This window comes from Engraulis encrasicolus, chromosome 12 (genome assembly GCF_034702125.1).
Source record: "Engraulis encrasicolus isolate BLACKSEA-1 chromosome 12, IST_EnEncr_1.0, whole genome shotgun sequence".
Classification (NCBI taxonomy): domain Eukaryota; kingdom Metazoa; phylum Chordata; class Actinopteri; order Clupeiformes; family Engraulidae; genus Engraulis; species Engraulis encrasicolus.
The window spans coordinates 30,591,595-30,604,094 of NC_085868.1; the positions used below are offsets into that span (position 1 = coordinate 30,591,595).

General features: G+C 43.7%; 1 protein-coding gene across 1 annotated transcript in view; it reads left to right on the top strand.

Annotated features, from left to right (window-relative positions):
• The window catches only part of LOC134459672 (protein diaphanous homolog 3-like), a 414,535-nt gene that overhangs the window by 155,364 nt on the left and 246,671 nt on the right, over window positions 1-12,500 (top strand). The window contains exons 10-12 of the mRNA XM_063212051.1: window positions 5,874-5,984; window positions 9,139-9,257; window positions 10,504-10,620. Of these exons, the coding sequence (XP_063068121.1) occupies window positions 5,874-5,984; window positions 9,139-9,257; window positions 10,504-10,620 (347 nt within the window). The remainder of the gene's footprint in view (window positions 1-5,873; window positions 5,985-9,138; window positions 9,258-10,503; window positions 10,621-12,500) is intronic.

Here is a 12,500-nt window from a genome sequence, read left to right on the forward strand (position 1 = left end):
AAGCTATATAATAATATTAGCAATAATAATTATCATCATTATCATTATCATCGTGGGATGATATTTTAACAAATCAAATCAAATGCGGAATTACTTTTTGTACAATGTGTTCTTCTTAGCAATAATGTATTGGGAGTGAAGAAGTGGAATCAGATTGGCAGATCAGTGTCATATTATTCTCTCTAATAAAAGAAAACAGACATTAACTACCTGGGATGTCAATATTTTACCACTCCATACCCAGTCAGAGATGTGTTGCTTTAAGGCTGTCAAGAGAGCACTGTAATTACGAAGCACAACTGGAGAGAAATGAGTTTTTGCTCTAATGCACTAATTGACAAGTACTGTACTGTAAGTTCTAGTATGGAGCTAGCTGTGTAGCTTTTACCCCTAAGTGCATATTAGCACCTGTTTCAGGGTTGTGCTGAGTAATTTTCCCCAACCGCACCTCCATTCCCCTCTGATTGTTGTAGTGTGTGTGTGTGTGTGTGTGTCTCTGTGTGTGTCTCTGTGTGTGTCTGTGTGTGTTTCTGTGTGTGTGTCTGTGTCTCGGTCTGTGTCTGTTTGTCTGTCCGGGCTTCAGTGTTTGTGTGGCTGTGTGTGCGTGTGAATGCGTGCATGCGTGTATTTAATATACTGTAGCTAGCCATTGGCCCAGACATATTTCCCCCCCAGTCATTCTCAAGGTCTCACCACAGGTCAGCATTCATTTGTAGTAATTGGATGAGCGTACGAAACAGGGAGAGAGTTTAGCAGCAAATTTAGCAGTGTTAGGGTCCCACAAGACACACACACGCACACGCACACACACACAAATGCACTAGAAGCAACACCGCCAGGAGCAAAGAAGGGAAGTCAGCAGCCTTGAAGCAAAAGCGAGCGAGCGAGAGAGAGGAGCAGGAGAGGGTGCTGAGATTTGCAGAGATCGTTTGCCTCCATTAGTCAGGACTGCTATGCACGGTGCTGCTGCTGTGTACTTTGGAGTTCTTTGCTGATATTTTATTGATGCGCTGGGGCTGCTTATTGTTTCCCCCGCACTAATAGACAAGCACTGATCCCTTTTAACCCCATGCATCATTTATATTAGTAAGCGGCGGGGCTAGTCACTATTCTTACCACACCGGGGGCAGCTTCAAGGCCAGCCCTCTGGGCCCTCTTCTCGCTTCTTCTTCCTCTTTGCCTGATCATCATTTATATCATTTCTTCGCTCCTCTCCTCTCCTCTCCTCTCCTCTCCTCTCCTCTCCTCGGCTCTCCTCTCCTCGGCTCTCCTCTCCTCGGCTCTCCTCTCCTCTCCTCTCCTCTCCTCTCCTCTCCTCTCCTCTCCTCGGCTCTCCTCTCCTCGGCTCTCCTCTCCTCTCCTCTCCGCTCCGCTCCTCTCCTCTCCTCTCCGCTCCGCTCCGCTCATCCCATCTCGTCTGTTTTTCATCTCCTCTCGCATGAGCTATCCCTGGGCCCTGGCCCCAGCTTGTTTCCTATCGCACTACTCTCAATGTCCGGCTTTGCACTGCCTGTTCCCCTCTCATCACTGCTCCAGCTCCATACTGGCTTAAACACCATCTCTGAACACCCGTCTCCTCATGGCTTGCTCTCCGCCTCTCTACACCCCCCTCATAGACACACACAGGCGGACTCTTTCTCTCTCTCTCTCTCTCTCTCTCTCTCTCTCTCTCTCTCTCTCTCTCTCTCTCTCTCTCTCGCGCGCGCACGCTCTTTCGTTCTCTCAGGCGGGGACGCACTGCTCTTCATCTCATCTCTCTTTTCCAAAGGCTTTTTTGTAGTGATAAAAGTATGTACATTGTACCATGCTTTACTACTCAGCTAAGTGCAGTCTCTTTGAGGTAGGCACACACACACACGCACACACACATACACACACACACGACAAATGTAGAAGCAGATGGATGCTTGTTGCTGTTGAAAAAGCCTCCTCGGGTCTGGAGTACAAAAGACAACTGTGTGTGTGCGTGTGCGTACGTGTGTGTGTGCGTGTGTGTTTTTTTTCATTTTATGTTCATGTAGTGTATGTATTTGTATGTTATGTGCTTGTGTGCTGTCCCGTCTGTAAAATATGTTGTGTGATTGAATGCACTGTTTGGGCCAACCCACAGAGGGCAGTAGTCGTGCTGTGTGTGCTGTGCTGCTCTGCCTGTCTGTCTAATTTGACTGTGCTAAATTCACACCTACCCAGTGACAACCAGGGACGGCGCCTCTCCTCTCCTGCTTTTCCCATTGATTGGTGTTTATGTATGAACGTATGCACGGCTGCCTATGAATACCGGATGCTAAATTAGTGACCAATGTTTCTCGCTCCCCTCATTGAACCGGGTGCATGTTCTCATTGTCTCCACTTGTGACTCTGGGGACGTGCAATTTCTCGTCTCTTCTTTTTTTTTTTTCTCCCCCCCTCTTTATTCCTCCCCCTCCTCTGTTCTATCTGCCCAGGAAGAAGTGCACCTGGGTATGTAATGTAATACAGATATGCTTAGCTAATCTAAAAGGAGTTGATTGTCTCATGCATCTGCTTGTGTTTTTGTGCGCAAACACACACAGACGCACCATTTGCACCCACACACACGCACACACACACGCAAACAGAACATGCACACACACGCGCGCAAACAGAACACGCACACCTCGTCGCACTATCCAGCGATTCACTGCTGATGTGATTCACTACTCCAGATAATTGGCAATCTTGCTACGGCCTAGCGTGGTGTGTGCAGCGATAATCGCTCATTTCCACCTCAGTACACACACACTAAGCTGTGGAGAAGAGGAAGCACTGAGCCCCTCCACACATCACTGACTCCACACACACACACACACACACACACACACACACACACACACACACACACACACACACACACACACACACACACACACACACACACACACACACACACACACACACACACACACACACACACACACACACACACAGAGTCCCCCTTTTTTTTAACAAAAGACAGCCATTTGCCTCTGCACACTCCTGGTGCTCATCCTAAAACAAGCAGAGTCTTCACGCTGCCGCACAGCCCGTCGTCGTTATCAGTGCTCAGTCATTGACCTGTGTCTGTACAGATCCATATGTCCTCTATGTTCTCCCTCTGTTTCCCTCTGTCTGATTCTCTGTCTCTCTGATTCTCTGTCTCTCTGTCTCTCTGTCTCTCTGTCTCTCTGTCTCTCTCTGTCTCTCTGTCTCTCTCTTTCTCTTTCTCTCTCTCTATTTCTCTCTGTCTGTCTCTCTCTCTCTCTCTCTCTCTCTCTCTCTCTCTCTCTCTCTCTCTCTCTCTCTCTCTCTATCTCTCTCTGTGTCTCTGTCTCTCCCTTTCTCTATGTCTCTCTTTCTCGCTCTCTCCCTGACTGTATGTTGTTCTTTTTATCTACGTCTGTCTCTCAAGGACTTATGCATTGTTAGTTACCCCTAAAACCAAAGCAACCTCCACCTCCTGTGTTCATGATTGTGTGTGCGAGTGTTGAACTGATAAACTGTTTATGACCACTGCTGTGATTTTCACTGTCTGGATTTTTTATTTACAGCAGTGGTGGACAGTAACGAAGTAAATGTAATTCGTTACTGTACTCAAGTAACATTTTCATACTTTCATACTTTACTCAAGTACTTTTATTTGGTAAGACTTTATACTTTTACTTCACTACATTTCAAAGCGAAATTTAGTACTTTCACTTCGTTACATTTACAGAAACACTCGTTCCTTACTCGTTCCTTTTTTATTTAAGGCGATACACGGCAGGTGAATTAATTAATTTTGAATGCCCTGGTCAAATGAAATCTGAGATGTCACGCTGGTGTGAAGAAAGTCAAACTGAATCCGATTGGCAGACTCAGAGATTCGCCATTGTGATTGGTTGTGATGTGTCACGTGACAACAAGCTCTACTGTACAGAATTAGTTTTAGAAGACAAGCAGAGACAGATCACTGATGTGTCCATTGCGACTTGCGAGACGAATTGAAATAAGAAGAAACTGTACTTAAAAAAACAATAAAGAAGGCGACAATAACGTTGTTAGAGTGTATACATCTGCACGTCGTATTCGTTGTGTGAGGGGGAGAGGTTTAGCTCGCAGGCTGCACTCGCCTGCCACTAAGACGAAATTTGTTAGATATGATTCATGTTTGAACTGAATAATCAGCGAATTGTTACTTAATGTACTGCTTATTTAACTTACTGTGCTATAGGCTATCTGTGTTGTGGCTTACAACAGAGTCACATAATTGCCGTTCTTGTAGCGTGTTGGTTTCTTGAGTCAAGCACACAGGATGCCTAAACATGCTGCTCATTCCAAACCATCCAGGCGCACAACTCTGTGATAGCCTCCTTTCCCTTCAATAAATTGCAGTATTTTCTGAGGTAGTTGGGGTAAAACAACAGTAACAAAGTAAGACTTTGACTAAATATTGGTCCAGTGATGTGCGCAGGCACAAAAGGCTTTTTCATGATCAGACAGATAAATGTTCCAATGAAGTTGTATCAAGCAGGCTATTGCATCTTGCAAATAGAGACCATTACAAGTATATGAAGATGTTCCTATCTTTAAAGGTAGCAAGAAGTCTGTTTGTCCATACATAGGCCTAAGCCAACTTTAACATAACCAAACACTACATAATAATAAGAAGAATAAGAATAAGAAGAAGTCTACCAAAACCATAATAATTATTATAAAAAAAATTACACATAAAGTACTTTATAGGCTACTCTAACTCCTTGCTGTCAAAAATAAGTTGGCCTGCTGGACTGTTGCCTACGGTTGTTCTAATAGGCTTATAATCAATTTCAGCCTAATCATTTTTGGCCCTTTCATGTGTCCTTTTGGGCATGTTAGGGTCAGTATTAAATGTTTAGAGAGGTAAAAATGAACTTCGAATGCTATAACATCCATAGACTTAGGCCTACTCCACAGTGTTTCTGAGGCCTGTTATGGCCTAGGCATAGAGGTAGAAAATAACACTAGAGGCGACCCCGCCCCCCTTCTGACGGCAATCTGTGGCGGCCATTATCTGTAGGTAGGTCTGATAAATGGAAATGAATGGACAAGGAGGCTCACCTCTGTCAAAAAATGGCTTAATAATGTGAAAATGTCCATGAACACACTCTACAAGGACAATAGTTGAAGTTTGTTGCTAAATATGTGCAGAATTAATATAATTCGATTTTTAGATGTATTTTATCGACTCATATGAATTAAGTAGATATTTATCCTGACATTTCAAATCTGGTCTTTGATTAATGGGTGACTTCATATTCACACAGTTTTAGTCCATTTTTTAACAGAGGTGGGCGTGTTCTCCATTGACTTGAATTGACTGAAGGTGCCTACACTACCTACAGACAATGGGAGGCGCCATGTGCCACTTCCCAGTGCTGTCGTGAATTGCCATGTCCACTCTAGTGTTATTTTCTACCTCTATGGGCCTAGTTCTAACATGTTGGTATAGCCTATGCAAATCAGAGGATATTTGATTAGATATGACCAAACTAGGCCTACAACACTTAAATATTAAAATTGCACCAAAGGCTTCATTTTTAAGTTTTTACTTTTTACTTTTAATACTTAAGTATTTTTGACGGCAGATACTTTTGTACTTCTACTCAAGTAAAAAAGTGAGGAGCATACTTTTACTTTTACTTGAGTAGTTTTCAATGCAAGGTAACTGTACTTTTACTCAAGTACATAACTGGTGTACTTCGTCCACCACTGATTTACAGCATATTTCGTTTTGAATGCCCATTTTTCCATGTTATGTGCTCTAAACAATAGTATATTAGTAATTGTGTGCGTGTTTGTATGTTTGTGTTTGTGTGTGCGTGTGCGTGTGCGTGCATGTATGTCCTTCTCCATGACAGGTGGCGTGCATGCAGCTGATCAACGCGCTGGTGACGTCTCCTGACGAGCTGGACTTCAGGCTGCACCTGCGCAACGAGTTCATGCGCAGCGGCCTCAGAGACGTGCTGTCGGTGAGGCGGACACACTGACTTATTATCTTTATTGATTATTGATCATTGATTAGTATTGATCATTGACTGTTGTTGTTGTTGTTGTTGTTGTTGTTGTTGATGTTACACTCAGAAATGTTCTACCAGTGGCCCAGCCGTGGCTCAATCGGCTGGGCACTTGACTAATACACAGTCGACCTGGATTCGATTCCGGCCCGAGGTTATTTGCCGAGCCCTCCCCGTCTCTCCCTCCCACAATTTTTAAGTATATATAAGTATATATTTCAAAAAAGAAAACAGATGTTCTGCCAGTGAGACTGACTCACTGAGTTTTCCGAGGCCCCTCAAAGCTAGGCAATATTACCACATTAATTAATAATCACCTTCATTTATGCCTGGTGAGGCTGATACTGAGATGCAGAAGCACCTTAAAGCTTTCTTTTGCATTTTGCCAAATTTTGACAGTTCACAGATGTACCCCCCTCAACATATCACAGAAGTGCGGCCAGTAAGACACATGCACCAAAATACTGAGGCCACTTAAAGAAGTCTTTGGCAACATTTATCATATTAATTAATATTCACATCCACGTACTGAAAGTGAGGCTGACAATGAATTACGTCGGAGCTTAAAGGGACAGTTTGGTCAATTTCAACATGCAGTTGTATTGCTCACGCTACCCTTGACTTGTCAGTACCTGGTGATGCCACATTTTTCGGCTCAGCCCTTTCCGAGATATGAGCAATTCTAATGGGGGCAGCGTTTGTTTACATTTTAAAAAAATGAAACATAGGCCAAATCCAAATATTTTCCCAAAAGGTACTGCTGTTTGCTAGTTGTCTGCTGATGTTTTATAACCTTTTGGATGTTTTTGGGAATAAATAAAAAAGTTTTTTTGAAATGTAAACAAAGAGCTGCCCCCATTAGAATGACCAGGATCTCGGAAACGGCTGAAGAAGAAGAAGAAAACAATCTCAGGCACTGACAAGTTCAGGGTAGTGTGAGCATTACAACTGCATGTTGAAATTGACTGAACTGTCCCTTTAAGCCCAAATTTCCTACACATACTCACTGTACTTGTCTCTGGCTTTTCCCAAGAGAAATTCAAATATTAATAGAAACCACAATAATCTAGTTCTGCTGTCTTTTAGGTTGTATTACATTACAGATACATGCTCCTGGTGAGACTTAGTACACACTGAGCTGCAAAATCATAGCTCCACATTTTTTATCGTCTTTTTGACTACCTATTGTCCTTGTATCTTGACAAGGATATTCAAATATTGAAGAAAACCCATATACTGTTCTTTTGCAGTGCACCACATTTAGCAGACACATTTCTTCAGATGGAGGATATAATATAAGCTACAGGTAGAATGTTGTGAAAGGAGGCATTTCATATATATTTTTTTACAATGTTGGCATCAAAAATGCAAATCAAATCCCCGTTGCAATAGGGAAGATCATCAAGATGCTGTTAATTTTTTTCAGGTCATTTGGCTTCATCTGAACACAATCCCCCATCCAATAGCATTGCAGAACTGATTACCAGATTAATATAATGTCTATGATTAACGAATATGTGACATTGTAAAGACCGGTCACTGAAAGAAGAGGCAGGATGCCACATAGCAGAAAGCCATAGCATCACAGCTGACGAGGTCATCCACTGAACTCCATAGGACACAGGCACTCTCATGACTAGGGCTGGGCATCGCAGCCATGTTCCTGTATCAATTTGATTTCGATTCTTAGGGCTTTGAATCAATTAATCACGAATCAATTCGATTCATTCCGAATCGATTCAATCCATTCCCTTCTTGGTGCCAGGATTTCCCCCCAAAAGATGATGTTGCCTATTTTTATATAAACATGTCAAAGGGCTGTGGCTTGACAGTGTTAACAGATTGCTACTTTGTAATAAGTAGGCCTAGGCCTAATTGACTAATACCTACTGGGTATTTTCCACAGACCTAAATTAAACTAAAAGAACAAAAAGAAAAAGAACCAAAAAATCAGTTTTGTGCCCTGTGAATCGATTATTTGAATTTTAGAGTAAATCGATCGATTATCGATTAAATCGATTATTTGACCCAGCCCTACTCATGACCCCTTATTCCTGCCCATATTTAGTCGAGTATTTCAAGTAGAGTATTGACCACATGATATTAGCGCATGGCCTCCCACTTAGCCCTGCTGGCCACCTGCCGCAGTATTCAAACTAGACTAGACATGGTGCACTCGAGTGGAGTGTCAGGGAAAACCGCATGGGGAGTAATTTATTATTCCCTGGAAAGAGGGGTTAATCGATACCTGCTGCTGGAAACCATGTCTTTCACAGTGTCAGGCTGTCACTCTCTCCTCTAACGCTCGCGTTCTCTCTCTCTCTCTCTCTCTCTCTCTCTCTCTCTCTCTCTCTCTCTCTCTCTCTCTCTCTCTCTCTCTCTCTCTCTGTCTCTCTCTGTCTCTCTGTCTCTCTCTCTCATACCCCCCCTACCCCCTCTCTCTGCCGACCACATAGGTCTTGTTCTGTTCTTTCTCCTCTATCTCTTCGTTCCCCCCACCTATCTACACTGTGTTTCCTGATGTGGGTTTCAATTCAGACTAATATGCGGATGAATTGAACAGCTGGAAATACAGTTTGGTTGGCGGCTCTAACCACAAATAATCGGATTTACATACATTAGAAGAGATGGGCTAACAGAAGTGCAGTCATGTTCTGCCAATAACTGGTTTTCCATTTTGCGTATTTGCAACAGCAGCGCGGCAGTCAGTCATTTTAATTAATCTCAATGAGATGCATCTGATTTATTAAGTTAGGATTTGGATATACATCACACATTTCTAACTGGAGACTTTTGTAAGGGGAAAAAAAAGAGTAACCAAATGCATGTTAACAAGTCGGACAGAAATCTGGTTAGTGGATGTCCAGCGCCTCCCTTATAGTCTCTGACAACTATGTCTCTGAGTTCTGTGTCCTCCACTTAATGCTTAGCAGTTTGAGAGAGGCTCTGGTCAAGATCATTAGGCCCAGATAGTGAAGTGAAGCAGTCTGTCTATGCTCTCTCTCCCTCTGTTCTTGTCAATGTTTATCATCAAGATTACATCTCTCTGTCCATGTGTTCTGTCTGTCTGTCTCTCTGTCTGTCTGTTTCTCCGCCCCCGTCACGGCAGCATCTGAGCGCAGTGCGTAACGAGGCCCTGGACATCCAGCTGAAGGTCTTTGAGGAACACAGAGAGGAGGACATGATTGAGTTCTCCCATCGCCTTGAGGACATCAAAAGCGAACTGGAATATCCTTTTAACTACGCCGCATGGGGTTATATTAATGCACATACAGTACACACACACACACCCACTCATATGCACATACAGGCACCAGAAAAAAGAAAACACGCGTGATGAGCACCCGTGATCTCAGATATGCATAGATGCACAGTGTGGGTCCTTGTCTCTTCTTGCCATCATCACATGCTCAATGTAAAGTGATGTGTACTGTACACACACACACACACACACACACACACACACACACACACACACACACACACACACACACACACACACACACACACACACACACACACACACACACACACACACACACACCGAGCGTCCTCACAGGCTCCGATCCCGAGCTTTTCAACCTCGAGCAATGAAGTGTCACTCAATCCAAATGAGTGCTCGAGTAGTAATGTGTTACAAGTACATGCGGGCGTTTGATGTATTTCATTGTATCCCATTTAATTTCTGGCCTAATTTATTCTGATTTATGGGCACTCTCTTTAAGGCAATGCTTTGGGGGGGGAAAAAGTCTCCCACTGTGCGCCATGACAAATCAGGTAGGCTTTTTAATACACTACATGTGGGTTTGGATCCAAATGGCACATTTTATATTTCTTTCTTTTTATTTTTAACAAAACGAGTCAGTAATGGACCCAGGGTGAGTTGTTCTCGTTCCCTGGAGCTTGTTTTTTTTTTTTTTTTTTTTTTCCCCTTCAAGCTTTTTATTCTTCTTATTATTTTTATGTAGTGGGCAAATGTCTAGCCATTCGTGCTTTTCCTGCATTTTTATGTGATAAATACAAACTTTGTCACAGCATGCCATCTTCTCTCCCTTGATGATCCTACTGCTGTTTGTTTACCTGCACTTCCAATTAATTAAAGTAGCAGGTATTTTATGCAGTGCTACTTTGGTTATATTAAAGTGCACGCTGCACTTTTATTTGCCTATTTGCTTTTAGCTGTACTTCATACTTCAGACTGTGTGTGTGTGTGTGTGTGCGTGTGTGTGTGTGTGTGTGTGTGTGTGTGTGTGTGTGTGTGTGTGTGTGTGTGTGTGTGTGTGTGTGTGTGTGTGTGTGTGTGTGTGTGTGTGTGTGTGTGTGCGTGCGCGCGCGCGCGCGCGCGTGCGTGCGTGCGTGCGTGCGTGCGTGCGTGCGTGCGTGTGCTTACGTGCTTACGTGCTTACGTGCTTACATGGCTGTGTTAGTGTTTGTGATTGAGAGCCGGTCTGTGGTGCTCCTTGACTGTGGCCACCGATGTGAGTGACGTGTATAACGTGGTGCTGAGCGTGGTGCGGGAGACGCAGGCCGAGCCTCACTTCCTCTCCATCCTGCAGCACCTCATGCTCATACGCAACGACTACTTCATCAGGTACAGTACACCTCACCAAACACACACACACACACACACGCGCACACACACACACACACACACACACACACACACACACACACACACACACACACACACACACACACACACACACACACACACACACACACACACACACACACACACACTGTACCATCGGCCCACTGTACCATCACACACTAAGTCACCCACACTCACTTCATCAGGTATGTTCTCTCTATCCGGCCACATACGTACTTACCAATGACTACTTCATCAGTCCATTCGTTTACATAACTGACATCTCTCACCACACCATGCGCTCACACTGACCACCTCCCTGTGTGGGCATTTGCATAGGAATCCACCAGCAGTAGTCTCTCATGTTATGTGAAGAGGCCAGAGGGGCAACATTAAGATATTATCCCGACCTTACACCTGTCCCGGCCTCAACCACCATAACATATTTTGGACCACACCGCATATTGCACATGTAGCATCAAATAGTTTGTGAACGGTGTGACTTGCAGATCTGTTTGGAAATGGAGAGAGGCAAACAGTGATGCCGTGTTGCTATGAAAGCTGATGCACACAGTCTAAAAAGCAACACTCAGAATTGGTGGTTAGACATGGTCCCATTTCTCATTACACTGACACTTATGTCACACTTTTTTATTGTTTTGTTTTTTTGCTCTTAAGAAAATCACGATGGGGTGCAGACAGAGCGGCACTTTATGGGGCCTAAATGCACTCTTGTTATGCCTCTCGCTTGCAAATGGGATGTGCTGTGAAAAACGGAATAATTTCACTCTTGTCGCTATCCTCCTTTGCCAATTGCTGAATCTTCCTGCATTTGCCAGTGTCGTGTTGTGTGTGAAACAGTGTTTTGCATGGGTAATCGTTATCACATCTACATTTCATTCTTGCTCTTTTACAGAATCAGTCTCAATCAAAGCCTCAGCAACAGTCGATACTTTTTTTTCCCCATGCACAATGGTGTTACTTTTTCCATCCTCCTCCATGGTCTTTCTCTATTGTAAATCTGCACATGGAGTCTGCACATGCACCTTGCACATGGATTGTGTCAAATAGCTGCACTTGCACTTGCAACGGCATCGCTGTTAATATGTATTTCACATGTGAGGATTTTTTGAAATTCAATTGAGAATTTAAAAAAACTTAATGGTGAAGTTGGCTATCCCTCACGTTATCTCTTAGCATCACAAAAGAGCTCTGTTTTATTCTTTTAGCATTCACACACAGTTCCCTTCCCTTGCTGGTTCCTTTTCTTCAACCTGATTGGCATGTTTTTATTTTTTTTTCATGACTGCCTGCTTGGCAAGAGCCATATGCTCCTACTCATCCCACCTTCATCTCCCCCTAATTAGCCTGTCTGTGGACAACTCCGGTGGCGAAGGTTAGAACAGTGACACATTTGTTTATGCTCTGCTGTGCGACTCGAGCAGATGATATTTATTATTTTTTTCTTCTTCTTAAAAAGGAAAAAAAAAATCAGAACCATTGTGTGTTTTTTCTCTTATTCTGCATGCGTGCGTGTGTCCATGCATGCGTGTGTGCGTGTCCGCATGCGTGCGTGCATGCGTTTGATTATGAGTGAGTGATTTATGCGAGCGTACTCACAGAGGTGTGTGTGTATGCCTCCGTGGATGAGGAGGTGACACACAATGGAGAGCTCTCTCTCTCTCTCTCTCTCTCTCTCTCTCTCTCTCTCTCTCTCTCTCTCTCTCTCCCTCTCTCTCCATCCCTATCCCTATCCCTATCCCTATCTCTCTCTCTCTCTCTCTCTCTCTCTCTCTCTCTCTCTCTCTCTCTCTCTCTCTCTCTCTCCATCCCTCTCCGTCTCTGTCTCTCTGGGGCTAAACATAGCTGCCATCTGTTGA